General features: G+C 40.2%; 1 protein-coding gene and 1 pseudogene across 1 annotated transcript; both read right to left on the bottom strand.

Annotated features, from left to right (window-relative positions):
* Positions 1-1676: 1676 nt before the first annotated feature.
* RASD2 (RASD family member 2) lies at positions 1677-14836 on the bottom strand. Its single transcript, XM_053469097.1, has 3 exons — positions 14297-14836; positions 6406-6685; positions 1677-2697 (listed from the first exon to the last, which is right to left on the bottom strand). The coding sequence occupies exons 2-3, from the start codon at positions 6674-6676 to the stop codon at positions 2168-2170; spliced, it is 801 nt and encodes a 266-aa protein (XP_053325072.1). The 5' UTR covers positions 6677-6685; positions 14297-14836; the 3' UTR covers positions 1677-2167.
* LOC128500083 (60S acidic ribosomal protein P2-like) lies at positions 3065-3443 on the bottom strand (annotated as a pseudogene).
* Positions 14837-19338: the final 4502 nt, after the last annotated feature.

Here is a 19338-nt window from a genome sequence, read left to right as displayed (position 1 = left end):
CCTGACCCGTGCCTGTTAACCGTTTACTAGATTGCCGCTGCATGTCGTGACCTGTGCCTGTATAGCGTTTGGAAGAGTGTCACCACCTGCCCTGACCCGTTTCTGCATTATCAGCCTACGTATTGTTCCTGCTTTGGGTATCCATTACCTAAACCTTCTATGCTGACACCATATGTATAGTGTTAGTGTGTATATATATATATATATATATATATCTACACACACTATATGGGACACCTGATCATTACACCAGCAGGGACTTTTATTTTATGACATTGTATTCTAAAAACATAGACATTTATATATATAGTTGCCCCCCCCCTTGCAGCTATAACAGGTTCCACTCTTCTAGGAACGCTCTCAACAAGATTTTTGAATGTTTCTGTGGGACTTTTTGTCCATTCATCAAGTAAAGCATTTCTGAGGTCAGGCATTGTTGTTCGACGCGAAGGCTTGTCTCACAATCTCAGTTCCAGTTCATCCCAAAGGTGTTGGATGGAGGTAAGGCCAGTCAAGTTCTTCCACAAAAAATCATCCAACCGTGTCTTTATTGAATTTTTTTTGCACTTTTGTACTGGGGGACAGCCATGCTGATATAGGAAAGGGCCCTCCATAAACTGTTCCCAGAAAGTTGGAAGCATAGCATTGTGCAAAATATATTGGTATTCTGAAGAGGACATACTAAGACAGTAAACTACACCAGAAATGCTAAGCCATTAAACCAAACTGCACATTCATAATGGGTCATTGTCTAAATATTTGCTTGAAAAAAATAAATAAATGTATACTGTAAAATAAACTAGCATTTCATCAGTTCATCAGTTATTGTGAAATTTATTAACTGTACAAAATGATAATGTGAGGAAAACAACATTATAATGTTGAATATAACTGTTCCCGAGAGCTCCAGATACACTGTGCATCAGAGGGGTGTTGGTTACATGTACAGGAATACAAAACATAGTAGTGTAAAAGAAATAATGCTTGGCGCTAATGTGCAAAACCTTTACCTACACATGGAATTAAACCTTTCTATTTTATTAGGTGAGATGAGATGGATTGGCACACAGCATGAGGATGATCTAGGTCTTCTGCATTTCGTGCCCTGCCCTATAATTTTTTCAAAATACAACATTGTGAGGGAGGACATAACATAGTAGTTAATTAGTTTGTGCAATATGTAGATCATATATCTAACTATACACATTGATTTTGTAATAACCTATTGTGCAGATCTATTTGATATATATTTTTACTATACTTTTATGGTAGTAACCAATTAATGGATAAAATAGTTCTACTTTTTTGTTCTTTGATTCACATTCCATACAGATCTTTAGTTGTGATGGGGTGTGATGGGTTAATAGTTAAACTGATAATTTAGCAGAGTTAACACTGTGGTTCTTACGGGAAGAGGTGGACATACAAAAATCCCTGAGGGCAAAAATAACCCAGAAGATTATGTGTAGTACTTTCACTGAAGGTGTAACATGATGTATTGCCAAATCTTGTTAGTTTACTACTGCATCCAAAAGTTTTGATTTCTACTTAACACCCCACCAGTGCATACAAGTTACAATAGGTGGATAAAGCTCTTGAGAGAGCTAAAGAAAATTATCTTTCATACTTACTAACTACACCAGAGTTGCCAAGCTGTTACTCCAAATTGAAGATACTTTATATGTTTTTTAGTAAGCCATATTTATTTACATGCTTTCCTTGTAAATTCCAAAATAACAGTATCTAATTCAGTAGTCTGTGTGCAGGGCCATTAATGTCGCTTCACTTAAACAATTCCAGGATTTAATTTGTACAAGACTGCATGGTCCACATAAATGTAATAAAATATATTAATTGTTCTGTACATACTCAAGATCTCCATTTACAGATCAATGAATTGAGAACAAGAAAAAATTATGTTCATACTCAGCAAACATTATGTGATGAAATTATTTACATTTTAGTTCCTATGACCTATAACTCTAAATCAGAATTTATGTCCATTAGGTAGAGCCAAAAACAGGTACACAACTTTAAGCTTCAGCAATTGTCTATGAGTTGCCTTTTGTCCATAAAGAAATATGTATACTTTCTTTAAGGTTCTTCATTTACAGTGGGTTTCTCCCATGCCTAAAGGCACTTCAGTTTGCACTCGGATATAGGACAGTTACTGAACAGAGCATTTTTCCCTCTCCCGCCCTTGTCCTTCTCCCAGAACTTTAGCTTTTATGTACTTGAGATCACTGTTTACACTGGGGCGTCTAGCAGAAGGAGAGACCATGCCATAGGCACCCATCTCTTTCAGCCTTCTCAACCTGAACGACTTTGGTTGGAAAGCGTCTCCATACTGCATGGAGATTTTACGGTGAAGAGCTGGACTCATCTCATTGGGAAGTTTAGCCATGCTGAAAAGGACTTGAAACATCTTGTCAACATTTGAGTTCTTCTTTGCAGAGATTTCAAAGTAAGCACAATTTTCATCCCCTGACACCAGACGTTCTGCCTCTTCTGTGCGTACCTTGCGGTGGTGGTCGCCATAATCACTCTTGTTGCCACAGATCATCATGGGAAATTCTCCGGTCTCTTTTGTCTTGTTCTTTACACAAGACTTTACTTCTAGGATTTGCTTTCGTAGCCTCTTCACTTCATCAAATGACTCTCGATTATCTAAGCTAAATACAAGTATAAACACATCACCTGTGAAAGAAAAAGCAAAAATACATATCAAATATTTTAATGTCAGTCTTATATATTTATATGCACATTAAAAAGCAACTAAAGGTAACAGCAATGGTCACACCTTCCTGGCAGAGTTATGGGTCTTTTCCCTTTTTGGGATGTATGTTTCAGTTGTTATTTGTAGTAATGGTTCTTTGTTTTGTAACCACAAATGTTCCCAACAATGACAGCGTGGAATGTTAATCTAACAGAGGCTATGCTCTGAAAGTCTTGTGGAGGCGAGTCCAGCTGGTGGCTCATGGCACCTACTGGACTAGCACTCTTGATCATTGGGGTAAGAACAGCCTGCTGCGCTCACCATTTAGTATCTGGTGGCTTGTTAAGGTTATTATTCATGAACTTTGATTTTTTTATTTTAGGAAAATAGGCATTTAATCAAAGAGTCCAAATCCCATGTCGTCATCAGACTCTTCAGATTCATTCTTCTTTTCTTCTTCTTTCTTGTCGGCAGCTGGACCAGATGCAGGAGCTACAGCCACAGCACCCCCAGATGTCACTGATGAAAGTTTGGAGAGGCCAGAATTTACAACATCTTCAAGGTCTTTTCCACTAAGCTCACTGATCACCTTGTTAATACATTCTTCGTCTGCCTCAATTCCAACACTGGAAAGAATTTATTTAAAATCCTTGGCTGAGGGGCTGCTGTTACCACCAAGGGTGGCAAGCACGTAAGCAGCCACGTAACTCATTTTTTAAATCTCTAACAGACACGAAACGATATGCACGCTACTGTACTCCGGAACCGAGAGAGCTAAGGGTATTATTCAGTGGTATGGGAACTTTAATAAAGCCAACACCCTTAAACCCACCAGATTTTGTAATTTCAAAATAAATGGGTTTTAACTCCCATTTTCCCTCACAAAAAAAAATAATTCACAACTCACATACTCTTTGAGTGCAGGTTGATTTAAGTTGAAAGCAAGCAAATCATAGATTTATTAACCTGTGACTTAAGGAAGTGAGGTACCACTCAACAGTTAAATTAAGAGAAAAAAATCAATTTAAATGTAAAAAAATAAATTAACCATGGAGGGCAACAATCACCTGACCTTTTCCTCCGCCACATGTTCAGTGGGAAACCTTGGGTATAGTAACATTTTCAGATTCCTCAGAGAAAGAGAAGTGCAGAAAGTCTTCTCTTTCTCTAGGAATCTGTCTGCATTACTTTGGCCTCCTAGAGCACTTCAACAACAAGGCGGAGCCTGGACAATAATGGGGACAGCCTCCACCATCACTCCAACCAGGGGAGAGGTTGCACCCCTTGTTCTCCAGGAGGCCAGGGTAACACTGTGGATCACCAGGAGAAGTGGATCACAGAACAAAAAAGAAGAAGCAGACAGCACAAACAATAAGTTGACAGAGAAAGCAGGGAGACATTGAGAGTATGAGAGCGTGTTACAGAATGTGACATTTATTGTGACAGAGCGTGTGACATACGTATTCACGCATGCATATATACACACGTAAATATATATACACACATAGTACCTACCACATTCTCCACTTCCATCCTGTCCAAAAGTGATCCAAAGAATGATCTGGACCTGACTGGATTGCTGCTTTGTGGGATATGTGAGTGGTATGGACATTCAGAAACACATTTATAGCTTTCATTCAACCTAAGAGCTGCTTTTGAGTTGCAAGAGTGTGTTGGAACATCTCCGGGAGATGGAAGGGGTTGTAAAATAATAAAATAAATAAAAAGTTGTACCTACCTCTCTACCTCTACATCCCCATGGGGGAAGGGGAAATTATGCAGATTCAAGGGGTCAGCATGGGCACCCTGACTGGTCTGCGGCTACACAGCCCCATACGCAACAAAGTGTGATGCACTGTGCGCTCTGACACATTTCTATCAGAACCAGCATTAAACTTGTTCAGCAATTTGAGCTACAGTAGCTCATCTGTTAGATTAGACCCCCTACGTGCATCAATGAGCCTTGGCTGCCCATTACCCTGTTGCAAATTCCTTCCTTGGAACACGTTTGACCACTGCATACCCTGGGAGAAATTCTGAAATGCTGGCATTGATTTTGAAAATATGACTGATCATGCAAAAAAACATCCTTTTGTTTAAGGCTAGTGATCATATGAAGGCATTTATTATCATATAGTTGCTTGGCTCCTTTTAAAATCATAATGATAACAGCTAACGCCAAAATGGCCCTGATCAAAAGTTTACATACCCTTGAATGTTTGGTCTTGTTACAGACACACAAGGTGACACACACAGGTTAAAATGGCATTTAAAGGTCAATTTCCCACACCTGTATTTATTGGTGTCTGTGTATGAATAGTCAATGAGTTTGTTAGCCCTCACATGGACGCACTGAGCAGACTAGATACTGAGCCATGGGGAGCAGAAAAGAACTGTGAAAAGACCTGCGTAACAAGGCAATGTAACTTTATAAAGATGAAAAAGGATATAAAAAGAAGTGGAACATTTAGGGATCTCTTGATACCAAGCCAAGGTCAGGTAGATCAAGAAAGATTTCAGCCACAACTGCCAATAGAATTGTTTGGGATACAAAGAAAAACCCACAGGTAACCTCAGGACAAATTCAGGCTGCTCTGGAAAAAACGGTTACAATAAGCCCGACTACTCCTTGACACGCCTCACAGCTTCTGACACACTGTAATTTGGAGTGACAAGACCATCTTGGGGTGTGTGTGCTCTAAAGGCACAGGTAGTCTTGTGAAAATTGATGGTAAGATGAATGCAGCATGTTATCAGAAAATACTCGCAGACAATTTGCATTCTTCTGCACGAAAGCTGTGCATGGGAAGCTCTTGGACTTTCCAGTACAGCAATGACCCTAAGCACAAGCCAACCCAAGTTGACAGCAGAAAAAAAGTAAAGGTTCTAGAGTGGCCATCACAGTCTCCTGACCTTCATATCATCAAGCCACTCTGGGGAGATCTCAAACATGCAGTTCATGCAAGACGACCAAAGACTTTGCATGACCTGGAGGGATTGTGCCATGATAAATGGGCAGCTTTAACCACCTACAAGAATATGGAGCCTCATAGACAATTATTACAAAAGACTGCACGCTGTCATTGATGCTAAAGGAGGCAATACACAGTATTAAGAACTAAGGGTATGCAGACTTTTGAGCAGGGGTCATTTCATTTTTTTCTCTGTTACCATGATTTGTTTTATGATTGTGTCATTCTGTTATAACCTACAGTTGAATAAGAATCCCATAAGAAATAAAATAAATTTGTTTTGCCTGCTCACTCATGTTTTCTTTAAAAATGGTACATATATTATCAATTCTCCAAGGGTATGCAAACTTTTGATCACAAATGTAGCAATCTGTTCCTGTTGCACAGTGCAGGCAAATGACACAGAAAATGTAAGCAACACATGGGGCGCCTTTGCAACCAAAATCCTGTTGTCCCACTGTTAATCCACCCATCGATAAGCTTAGTGAAAATAACAATAAGATACAATAGAACCCAACTAACCAGTGCAGTCTGCTGCAAAAGTTATTTTTGAGGTTATGTTACATATTCTGTATTTATAGTACATTGTTTTTAAAGATGAGAGATGTAGGTTTGATTTTGCAGGTAAACTGTTTTGTCACTTTAATCAAGGTAAAGCTGGCAAAACAGTCTATAAAAAGTCTTCTGCACATTGTTCAGTACATATTGTAGCCTTACCTGTTAGTATTGAGAGCCTTCTTGTGGCTGGGAAAGGATGGTTCCCAGATGTATCAAGGATGTCAAGCTGGTACATGTCCCCCCTTATGTTGTACAGCTTGCGGTGAAAATCCTCAATGGTCGGCGTATATTGGTCTTCAAATCTCCCATTCAGAAATCGGGAAACAATGGAGCTTTTTCCCACCCTGGAGGCTCCAAGAACCACCATACGGTAAGAGTTCTTAGCTGGGACACTAAGTGTACAGTTCACACTAGAAATAGTCTTCATCATGACTTCTTGCTAAAAAATATATAAGTCAGACAACATAAATATTTTTCATCCATTAATGATCACATAAGCGCTTAATATTTCAGTTCATTAGATAAAAAATTGAAAGTTAGGGGAGGTGTTGAGGGGCAGTTATGGTTAATGGGGTGTTTAGGGTTAATTTAGGGGCAGTTAATGTATGGGAGTGATGAGGATGAATTTTATGATAATACTTTTTTTTTCAAATTTCGGGCCCCAAAATGAGGTGCGTCTTATACATGGGGGAATACATTATATATATATATATATATATATATATATATATATATATATAGTATATACACATTTATACATATATATACAAATTACCTCATTTTAATATTTTTAGACACAGAGTTTTCTGATATTTACCTAGGATATTAAAATCCAAAAAATATAATAACTGTGTAGGGTAAATTTCTATTCGCTAACTTGACATAAATAGTTATCTTTGTTACAGAGAAGACTGTTTAGGAACATATTTGCCAATCAGTCTTCTAGGATCTATGTTGGATGCAATGCATCTTCCAAACACTGGAGCATATATACATTTTTCAATGCACTGCCATAGGTCAAGGGGTGGGGGGCAGGGCAAGGACACCCCTAAGGGGCTTTAAGTTTATTTAGCCATTCCACTGTGTATATTTTTCAATTTCCACTTAAAGAAACAAAGAAAAGGTCTGCTTAAATCAGCTTACAATCTAGAAGGAGCTATGGTATATTAAACAAAAGGCAAATAGGCCACGCAAATAGGCCCCAGAGAAATATTGTAAGCATGTATGAGAAGTAGAAATCAGACCAGAGGACAGGCGATGGTCATCAGATGGGCGGAAAGACCTGGCAGGAGTGTATTTGGAGATGAGTGAAAAGATGTAAGTAGAGGAACTGCTCTGAACTAGGGCTGCAACTAACGATTATAAATGTAAATTTTTTATTTATTTAAAATAACTGGATGTTTAAAACAAACGGCAGAATAAAAAAAAACTTTGATAAAAATGCATTTCTCGTTTTTATTTTCTAACCTGCCCCCCCCCGATATACACATCTGAGCCCAGGCTTGCAACACTACCTCCCAGATGTCACATACCCCCAGATACGTCACATACCCCCAGATATGCCACACTGTCTCCCACAAATGCCACACTGCCTCCCAGATATACCACTCTGCCCTAGCCTTATATACACTATATGCCTTATACCCCCTGATATGCCACTGTGCCCCCTGATATGCTTTATACCCCAGGATGCCTTATGCCCCCAGATACCCCATAGTGCCCTCAAAGATTCACAGACTTGTTTGCAGCACACTGACAGAATACTTTTATAAATAAGTACTGGGTTAATCTTCACTGCCCCCAGGATTTTGATTCCTCTTAGTTTGCCCCCCTTTACCTCTAACTGCACCTTAAGTTAACCTTATTAAATTAATTAAATTAACCCTCAGTCCTCAGCATTAAATTAATCCTAAATACCCCATCAACCATAACTGCCCCTAAATTAACCCTAAACACCCCATCAACCATAATGCCCCTAAATTAACCCTAAACACCCCATCAACCATAACTGCCCCTAACTTAACCCTGAAGACCCCATTAACCATAACTGCTCCTAAATTAACCATAAATACCCCATCAACCATAACTGACCCTAAATTAACCCTAAACACCCCCATCAACCATAAATGCCCCTAAATTAACTCTAAACACCCCATCAACCATAACCGCCCCTAAATTAACCCTAAACACCCCATCAACCATAACGCCCCTAAGTTAACCCTAAACACCCCATTAACCATAACTGCCCCTAAACTAACCCTAAATACCCCATCAACCATAACTGCCCCTAAATTAACCCTAAACACCCCATCAACCAGAACGCCCCTAAGTTAAGCCTGAAGACTCCATTAACCATAACTGCTCCTAAATTAACCCTAAATACCCCATTAACCATAACACCCCATCAACCATAACTGACCCTAAATTAACCCTAAACACCCCATCAACCATAACTGCCCCTAAACTAACCCTAAACACCCCATCAACCATAACTGCCCCTAAACTAACCCTAAACACCCCATCAACCATAACGCCCCAAAATTAACCCTAAACACCCCATCAACCATAACTGCCCCTAAACTAACCCTAAACAACCCATCAACCATAATTGCCCCTAAACTAACCCTAAACACCCCATCAACCATAACGGCCCAAAATTAACCCTAAACACCCCATTAATCATAACTGCCCCTAAATTAACCCCCACCTCCCCTAACTTTCAGCAACCCAAATATTAATTTTATACTCACAGTTAGATGAATTGCTGAGCCATGTGTATGCTATAGGAAATGGAAGGGGCCAATCGTCAGTGTGACTGCAGGAAGGGACCGGGAGAAAGAAGGGGCAGGGCCAATCATCAGAGTGACTGCAGGGAGGGACTGGGGGGAAGGGGCGGGGCCAATCATCAGAGTGACTGCAGGGAGGGACTGTAAGTAGTTACTGCTGTGAGTTAGAGCCCTGCGCGGGACTACTTTTTTAATCCCGCTCCCGCGGATTTTAATCCCGCTCCCGCAATGTGGGTGTTCCGCTCCCGCCCGCTCCCGCCACATTTGTGGCCAATCCCGCCCGCTCCCGCCACATTTGTGGCCAATCATGCCCGCCTCCTTACCTGATTTCCCGCGCAGTCCCGCGCGGCTGCCCTCGAGTTGTTCCCTCACGGCGTCTCTTCTCTTGCTCCGCCCAGGAACAAGGCGGAGTCACAGGAAGTGACGTCACATCACGTGACTCCGTTTTGTTCCTGGGCGGAGCAAGCTAGGAAACACTGTGAGGGAGCAGCAAGAAGGCAGCCTTGCGGGACTGCGCGGGATTACCGGGACCCGCAGGTACAGTGCCTGACCGCCCGCTCCCGCCCGCAGCCCCAGCAAGACCGCCCGCGCCCGCCTCCCAGTGCAGTCCTCTACTGTGAGTCACACTGAATGAAACTGATTATAAAACGCATTTGCTCTGAAAAACCTTCATTTTATAATCAATAAAAATCAATTCAATTAATCGATATCGAAATTCATTGGCAATGATTTTCATTATTGATTATTATGGATTTTATCGATTAGTTGTTGCAGCCCTACTCTGAACAGATTTGAAAGTGAGGTGAGAGGTGGTAGCAGAGAAATGGGTAAGTCTGGCAGCAGCATTCATGATGGATAGTAAGAGGGCAAGATGCATTTATGTGGGAGACCAGATAAAAAGGACATGAACAAGAGTCTTTTTTGGATCTTGAATTATGAAGGGGCAAATGCAAGCAATGTTTTTAAGGTGTAGGTGGCAGTGTTTTTAAGCAAACTGGATATGCAGAGTGAATGAGAGGTCAAACTCAAGGTTGATACCTGGGCAGCGAGCGTGTGGGGACTAAGTGATGATTAGACCATTGATATTGAAACTGTGTGTGGGGAGGGTGTTAGCATTTCGGGAAGGGAACTTCTGCTTTGTAGAAATTACATTTTAGAAATCGTGCATACATCCAGTTAGAAACAGAGGTCATTTAATAGGAGTTTTTGGATGACAGATAGATCTGCAACGCTTATCTACACTAGCCTGGCACTTGCATGCCCTTCCAAACAAGTTGCATTTTAGTGAATATGCTGATTGTTAGCATGTAACTTCAGCTAAGCCTGGTCAATCATATTTAAAATTTAGCTTTTCGTTTAATCTAATTTAGTAAATAAATGCACCTTGTTAATGCAAAACACTGTGAAAGAACAATTCTTCTTTAAAAGATAGACTAAATGGTTACATTTTGACTCTTTACAAAAACAAATGTATACCCATTAATTGGTACTCTAACAAAATGGATATATTATTATTATGACTATGTTATATTTATATAGCACCAACAGATTACACAGCATTATTACAATGAGGGAGAATATAAAATCAACAAAATTAACAATGAACATACCTTTATTCAATTTGTGACTTTCGGTGTATAACAAATTTTGTTTGATTACAAGACAAGGCTTTTTTCTGAGCGAATGCTCAAAGTCGTGTTATAATCATACCTGGATCCTCCTCGCTGCTGCCTCCACCATAGAAGTCCCAGAGGAAGTACCGTCCAACAGCACCGGCTGCTAGAGAGGAGGATCTCCCGCAGCACTGCAGGAAACTCTGGCAGCCGGTGAACATCTGCGCGATGCAGCTCTATGATGGAGCTTCCGCTGCTCAGTCATAGAAGCCCTGGCGGATGTCCCGGTGTGCGCATCATGCAGACGTCCACCGGCTGCCCCCACTTGACACCAGGGAGTCTAAAGAATGGGGGACAAGTCGAGGAATGCATCAGTAAGTTGGGGGTTATAAGGCATTCCACGGGGGCAGATTGGCTTCCTAGTGGGCTGCAGCTCATTTGGCTGATCTTGATCGTAACAGGCCAGCACAGACCGTCATAGCATCCCTTATGCTGCATGACTTTCTAAGATGGAGCATAGAGATATGATGTCATATTCATGTGCAGTATGAGGAAGAACATTTTTACTAGTAAATACTAGTAAATTACTAGTAAATATTAATGTTTTGTTTTGTTTTTATTTCCTTTTATTTGCCACTCTACCCAGTTATGCACATCTGCCCCCCAGATATGCCTTATACCCCTTATATGCCACTCTGCCTCCCTGGCATGCCTTTTAACCCCCTATTTGCCACTCTCTGTCCAGATATGCCTTATGCACCCCTATATGCCACTCTGCCTCCAGAAAATCATTATACTCCAAGCCAATCTTACCCCCCCCAACTTACCAGTGCATCCCTAGACTTGTCCCCCGTGCTTCAGACTCCCTGGTGTCTAGTGGGGCAGCCGGTGCAGGTCTGTGTGATGCACGCAGATAATCTCCGCTGCTGCTGGCCGGTACTTCCGCCGGGGCTTCTATGACTAAGCACCAGAAGGTCATGTCACGGCGGTACAGGCAGCAGTTGAGTGCATCTGGCAAACATTCACTGGCTGCGGGATGGACACAGACAACCTCCGCTGCTGCCGGCACTTCCACTGGGGTTTCTATGGTGGAGCACTGGAAAGGTCACGTGATGCCGGCTCTCTGTCATAGAAGCCCCAGAGGAAGTGCCAGCAGCAGCGGGGGGTTGTCTGAGAGAAGGATCCAGGTTCCCTGCAGCGCTGCGGGGGATCTGGGTCTTAGTCTTGTAGTCAGACCTCTATTTCAGGTCTGATTATAAGACGACCTCGAATATAAGACAAGGGATATTTTTCAGAGCATTTTATAATTGGGCAAATATGGTATCAAAGGTATTGATTACACTGGACCATAATAATATAACCAAATCATAAAACCATTAGATAATTCAATAGCAACCATATAATTATTATATTACACTTCAAGATACGGACTTCTACATTAAAAACGGAAAGTATCTCCGCCATTCCAGCCAGAACTCCTAGATTTAATTTGATCCACAGGAGGTAACATTATCCCCCATCACCTTATACCTATAAAGCTGTCACAATAATATTTGGAATTAAAACAAAAAGCAAAAAAACATAACTTTATATCAACAATTAGAAGGTGAGTAGGAGTCATATGCAATTCCAGGATGCATTCTGCTGTCCTGATTTTTTAGGTACTAACATTTGGTGATGAAAGGGTTTATATATCCTTGTATCCCACCAATATTCCCCAGCTATAAACCTATCCAAGTATCAAAAAGGATACTTCACTCACTACCTGTCAACATCCTGCCCCTGTGGTAACCCGTGCGCCTACGGATTGAAGTTAATCTGTTGCTGTTCAGTAAAGATATAAAGCAGTATGTGTACTTTTTAATGTATAAACCAAGATTGCACATCAAAACAAATAGAGTAAACAGGTACGCTTAAAGACAAAATGTTTCAGTATCAAATTTTCTTTGTCTCTGAATGATTAAAATACAGAAGAAAAAATTATGCAGATATAAATACAAGTACCCTAACCAGACTCCAAATAACTATCCTAAAGTGACACTGTACAAGAAATCTTAAAAACACTTTGGTCTGACATGTGTTTCGAGTGTACATATCTATATCCTGGCCATTTTCAAGTTAACTGACATACAGTTTAAGTTGCCATCTAGTCTCTCATGCTTGTTTTTGCAATGACCCAAACCTCATCTCAGATTCAGGATAACCATATGCCTGTCCCATGCATTTCACTTTCTTACTGTCTTAAACTCTGCCACTTCTGATGGAAGGCTGTTCTACTTATCTACCACCCTCTCGTTAAAGTAAAGCTTTCTTAGATTACATCTAAGACTAGGACCCTCTAGTTTTTGATTATGACCTCTAAATCTAACATTTCTTGTTCTAACATTTCAGAACTTCCCTATTCTACTTTGCTAAATACCTACAAGTATTCAAATATTACATCACACCTCCTTTCTCTTTCCTCTCCTCCTGGCTATATATATATATATATATATATATATATATATATATATATATATATATATTTATTGAGATTCCTTAGTGTTTATTCTGCAAACCAGTTGAGTAGTGCCGCCTACCCAGCCCTCTCTAGAGTCTTTCTGGAGATGGAGTCTGCAAACCTGTACACAGTACGATAGGTGAGGTCTTTCCACAGATCTATAAGATGACATAACTGCCTCCCTATTTTTTGATACTAATGTTTTATATCTAAAATCATAAGTGGTAAAGAATATATTGATGAGGTACATGGGAACCAAAGCAACCATTCTTGCGTCGTGTTTTACAGCAAACGTCCCATTTTAGTGAAGGTGGCACTGAAAGCTTCCACAGAACAGAATATCTGTATCTGTTCCATAGTTCTTGCTACCCTCTATGTATGTCGCAGTTGTTATGATAAAAAGTTATATATTTAAGTCGTTTGTTTTGAGTGTTTTATACATACTGGTTATGTCCTATATAGCACCACCGCATATCCCTAGAGGTGTTACAATTTTTCAGTACACAATGCCAGTGTTTGAAGTGCTCTCTAGTTACGTCTGTTTGCATTTTTCTACATTCCAGGTCTTTGTGTGATACAAGCGCAGCTACCAATCCCGTTCGGTATGTTGTTGCATGTTATGGTAACATTGTGTAATAATGTCAGACTGCTATATAAGGTGTTTTATCACAAACAGAAATCATCACGGTGCCTCCTTCCAATATACAGCTACTCGCAGTTACACGGTTATGAATTTCATTATATTATGCAGTTCGCTGCCCATTATTTATTTCATTGCGTTCTGTATGTAGTCTGTATTAATAAAACAATAGCATTTAGTTCATACGGTATAACTGCTTTATAGTTTATGCTGTTGCGCTGTTATGTGTGTTACCATAACGTGTCGTGCAGTGCGTGTAGCTGCAGGGTTGTGCAGTTGCTTGTGTCATGCGGTTTGTTCGCAATCACCTACGTGGTATTTGTGTTACCATTTTCTGATATTATTGTATGTGCCGTACACGTAATATTGTTACCGCGTCCCTCATTGCCATGCCCCGTCTATATAAATAGCCGAACGATGTGTTACGTTAACTATCGTATGTGCCTCCGGTACGCTGGTTAATTGGCGCTTTCACTCTGACTTTAGCTTCTCGCATTCATACGAACCTTACCTTTTTAGATGAGCTGTATGAGATGCTTCGGTTTTCCGCAGTCCCCGTGTTAATTCACCTCGACCAGACACACATCAGACAGTCTGTTTTGTTAAAATTTCGGAAAGCGCCAGTTGCCAAGAATAGTACCTGTTTTGCAGAATACGATCAAATACTGTCCTCAGAGAGCAACTCCAAACTTCCAGATCGTGTCACGATCTCTTAAATAGCATCGAACTCTCTATTTGCCATTCCACTGGATTATGGTCTCAGTCGTTCAGTGTTGCCAATCAATGTTTAAAACGATTCATAATGAAACGAACGGCAAAGGTTCAGTTGCATACGGCGTTCTCCACTAACCACAGTAACTCAATATTAGGTATATTCCAAGCACTTCCAATTACTTTAAAACGCATCGTTTAATTATTTTCTGATCGTCAACGTTTTTAAAGCAATAAGCAGCACAATGTGGGATAAAGTCTGCCGCGATTTTCTTTACCTCCTCTTGGCAGCCAAGCCACTGGGTCAGAGTCAGTGCAGCCAGCTGCAGGCACCATATACAGTTTTGTTTTCTGTGTTGATTCACAGCTTTAAGGGCAGGATTTTTCCCAAGGTCCATAGCCCACCTCCCTGCCTGTGAACAATCCAATCAGAAGGCAGAAATACACAGCCCATTTCTGCATAGAGATTCAACTGAGGTTTAGTGTAGAACGCACTTGCTTATAGACAAATGCCTGTTTCCTGTGGAGCTTACTTTTCATGTAACGGTTCTAGAATTCTGAAATCTACAGGTTATTTATATAGTATTTTAACACTGTTATAATAACAGAAACAAAAAAACGAATCAAGTTCCTGTCCTAAAGACGTTTCCTATTCCCTCACCCCATTTACAAAGGCTGTCTGAGAAAAAAAAACACTAAACCTTAATCCTACAATTTTAAAGCAGGTATGTCACTGTTCTAAACTATATTATAACACCTATCATTATATATGACACTGACAATACTGCAGTACAACCCCTATCCCTATATACTAAGCCAAACATTAACATAAGGCATTTCTGGAGGCAGGGTGCTCTGTGAAATGCCTTTTAACCCCCTTAATGCCACTCTGCCTCCAGAAATGCCTTTTTAACCCTCTATACGCCACTCTGCCTCCTGAAATGCCTCAAACCTCCCTATATGCCACTCTTCCCCATAATATGCCTTTTAACCCTCTAAGTGCACGAGTGGCATATAGGGTTAAAAGGCATATCATGGGGCACAGTGGCATTTAGAGGGTTAAAAGGCATATCATGGGGCACAGTGGCATATAGGGGGTATAAGACATTTCTGGGGCAGATGTGCATAACTGGGGGGCAGGTTGGAAAATAGAAGGAAATAAAACCAAAATATTTTTCTCAATCATAGCTTTTATTAAAAAAATAGTTTAAATGAATTAACATTTACTGGTAAAACTTTTTTCCTATAGGGTCGTCTTATATTCAGGCTTTTTCTTTTTTTCCTAAATTAATATTAAGATTTGGGGGGTTGTCTTATAATCAGGGTCGTCTTATAATTGAGCAAATACGGTACTTTATTAAAAGTAACATACCAAAATTAGACAAAAAAATCAATAAAAGGAAATATATATATATATATATATATATATATATTTGTTAACAGCAATCACACTCCTATCATGCCCAGGTTCTAGCGTGTACTGGCTGACTTAGCATGATAAGCATGATATATATATACATATATATATATATATATATATATATATATATATATATATATATATATATTAATACTGTTATTGAATTCTTCTGTCCAATTTTAGTGTGTTATTTACTTTTAATGAAAGTGTTGTTAACACTCCAAAATTGGACAAAAAATATAATTGATAACAGCAATCACACTCCTATCATGCCCAGGTTCCAGCATGTACTGGCTGTCTGGGCATGATAGGAGTGTGATTGCTGTTATCAATTATATTGATACAGTCTCCCTATGCCATACTACCCCCCACACTTACACATCCATGCTATCTGAAACCCTCATTCACAAACATTCAGCATAAACTATAGCATAACACCCATCACTCTCACACACTTACTAATCCACTCTCCTTGAATATTTTCCTACCGTTCCTCTGTCACTTTTCCTCCTCCTCTTCGTTCTTCTTCTTCTGTGTCCTGTCCTTCCGGTGCAGTGAACGCGGTAGACGGTGGGCGCGGCTTCAGTTTTGTGCGCCGGGATTTGACATCAAATCCTGACGCACAGCCACAGTTGGAGGCGTGCCATCATCTCTGGAGGCATGTCGGCGTGGTGGCACCCCTGAGATGAGCGTCACCCGGGGCGGATGGCCCCCCGCGCTAGGTACGCTACTGGCACGACGGCCACTTTTAATCCCGCTTACAGCCGCTTAGTTTTGAACTTTGCGGCTTCTGTGAATGTTCGTCTGCCGGACGGACGACCTGAATTCAGGCCCCCCGGCCCAGCCCGCCCCTGCATATAAATATATATATACATCCTATTTGCTAGACACCCCAAAATTTGAATATTAATTTAGGAAAAAAAGAAAAAGCCTGAATATAAGACTACCCTATAAGAAAAGTTTTAATAGTAAATATTAATTCACGTTCATTATTTTTTCATATTTAATAAAAACTATGATGGAAAAAATTGTTTTATTTCCTTTTATTTGCCAACCTGCCCCGAGTTATGCACATCTGCCCCCCAGATATGCCTTATACCCCCCCTATATGCCACTCTGCCCCCAGATATGCCTTATGCCCCCTATATGGCACTCTGCCTCCCAGATATGCCTTTTAACCCCCCTATATGCCATAGACGCTCCAGAGGAAGTGCTGGTAGTAGCGGAGGTTGTCTGCACGCATTGCACAGACGTCCACCGGTTGCCAGAGAGGAGGATCCGGGTCCCCCTGCAGCGCTGCGGGGGATCTGGAACTTAGTCTTGTAGTCAGACCTCTATTTGAGGTCTGATTAGAAAGCGACCTTGAATATAATACATTGGTTATCTCGTCAAACAAATACGGTATATATATATATATATATATATATGTATATGTCCCAGCCTAAGTAATTGTAAAATCAATGAACGTCTTCAGGGCTGGAATGGGGATGATGAGGCAACCATCAGCTTAAAGGACAGTACCACTGTAGTTAGTGTAGGCACAAGGGGTGACATGAAAGGCATAACTGGGGCAGAAAGGCAGTAGGGTTATAGATCTTTTCTACTCCATGCAGAGATTATGGGTGAGCAGCACGTATCAGCTCACTTTTTTTACCCGCCACCAGCGAGCACGGCAACCCTCATCGGATTCCCCCAAGCTGGAGGAAGAACTGAGGGATGGAGAAGCGTTCACGGATGGGAGCGGAGCTTGTACGACGTACCACCAATGAAAAATCAAGAGAACAACATCAAGAAAAGCTAATTTCTTTCTTTTTTTTTTTTAAGTTGTTTTTTTTTCCCCTCTCCCCTATCTCCCTCTCTAATAAATTTTTTCTTTGCCTTATAAAACAAGAAGGGAAAAAAACGTTTAACCTGTTTATTTGACGTTGATTTATACAGAAAGAAAATATTTAAAAAGGGAATTTTGTTTTTTTAGTGGCAAACTACTACTTGTATTGCTTCCAAGGCTCCTACATAAAATAAAGTTGGATTAGTGGTAAAATAGAGTATTACCCTTGAATACGTAAAGTAACATAATATTTCAAGTTCGAATATTTCAAAATGTCTTCAAGAAAATTACAGGAGAAATCTCAAAACAAAAAAGAAAGAAGAGAAATTAAACAAGCAAAGGGAATGCCCGCTTTTTTCTCCCCAACAAATAAAATAAGTAAAGATAAGACAATGGATGAATCAGCTTTTATACTTTCACAATTGGAAGATTCCGCAGAAAGCAGTAAAAACCAGGAGAAAACATTATTAACAACTGGCTTGCTAAAAAGCTGTCTCCAATCTCATGCTGAAAATCTGTCAAATCAAATGAATTGTAATAAAGAGGAGAAAAAAAATAGGAGATCTGGCCCATAAGTAAAAAAAAAACCATAGAAGATAAAATGGGTACTATAGAACTCCAGAACCATTTGTTAAAAGACAACAATCTAAGATGGAAAAAAAATCGGAACAAATAGAATTGAAATTAAGTGACCTAGAGGATCAGTCAAGACGCTGTAATTTGTTAGGATTGAGCAGAGGATAGTCCAAAGCAGTGTCAGTAAACAAGCAATATGTCAAGGGCAGGCGGTGATCAGAATAAACGGTAGTCCAGGCAAGGGTCAGGTAACAGGCAAACAGGGTAGTCCAATAGGGAGGCCAAGGGTCAGGTAACGAAGAATCCAATAGAGGGTATGTAGCAGAACGAGCAGAGGAGAACAGGAAGCTGAAGTCCACAGACATACAGGAACCAAAGTTCTAGAACACTGGAGTAAAGTGTTCACAGTTGGAGGGGTTTTTATAGTGCTGCAGGTATCTACTCCTCCCCTGTGCTGACCAAGCCGCTTACTGGATTGGTTACCAGGCAGGGATAAATCCATAGCACCTGTTTCATTAGTTTTGTATGTGGCCTTCATTGGTGGATGCTTAATGGGGATTACAGGTGTTACCTCCCTTCTACAGGTGTACTATGGTTCATACCATACTAGAAGCCAAAGAGAAAAATGTAATCACATTACAACTATCTTGAGACAAAAGAATATTAAATATTCATGGGGTTTTCTAACAGCTATTAAGGTGTTTTATAATGGGCAAATAGAGATTATGGACACAGGAAAAAGCACAAACATGGTTAAAGGATAAGAAATTAGGATTAAGACCCTGGGACGGAGGACAGAAGACTATTTGTTTGTTTTTGTTTGGTTTTTTTTCCTCTAATCACAATTTAAAAATATTTCCACTAAGGAAATTGGACTCTTATGAAGTATAAATATTGTCTTTTAAACACGTAAAAGTGCTTCAGTCAACAACGATGTATCTGTTGAGCAATATGTAGTAGTTCCTTTTTTATGGTAATTTAAGTACTATACACTTAAAATATAGAGATTATAGATGAA

This window comes from Spea bombifrons, chromosome 6 (genome assembly GCF_027358695.1).
Source record: "Spea bombifrons isolate aSpeBom1 chromosome 6, aSpeBom1.2.pri, whole genome shotgun sequence".
Lineage (NCBI taxonomy): Eukaryota > Metazoa > Chordata > Amphibia > Anura > Pelobatidae > Spea > Spea bombifrons.
This window is presented reverse-complemented; position numbering and strand designations above follow the sequence as displayed.

What these genes read in the sequence shown, in the direction of transcription:
- RASD2 (XM_053469097.1), bottom strand. Translation starts at nt 6,676, where the DNA reads ATGATGAAGACTATTTCTAGTGTGAACTGTACACTTAGTGTCCCAGCT. An exon ending in AAGGCTCTCAATACTAACAG is followed by an intron (nt 2,698 to 6,405) that starts GTAAGGCTACAA and finishes TTTCTTTCACAG; the next exon opens with GTGATGTGTTTATACTTGTA.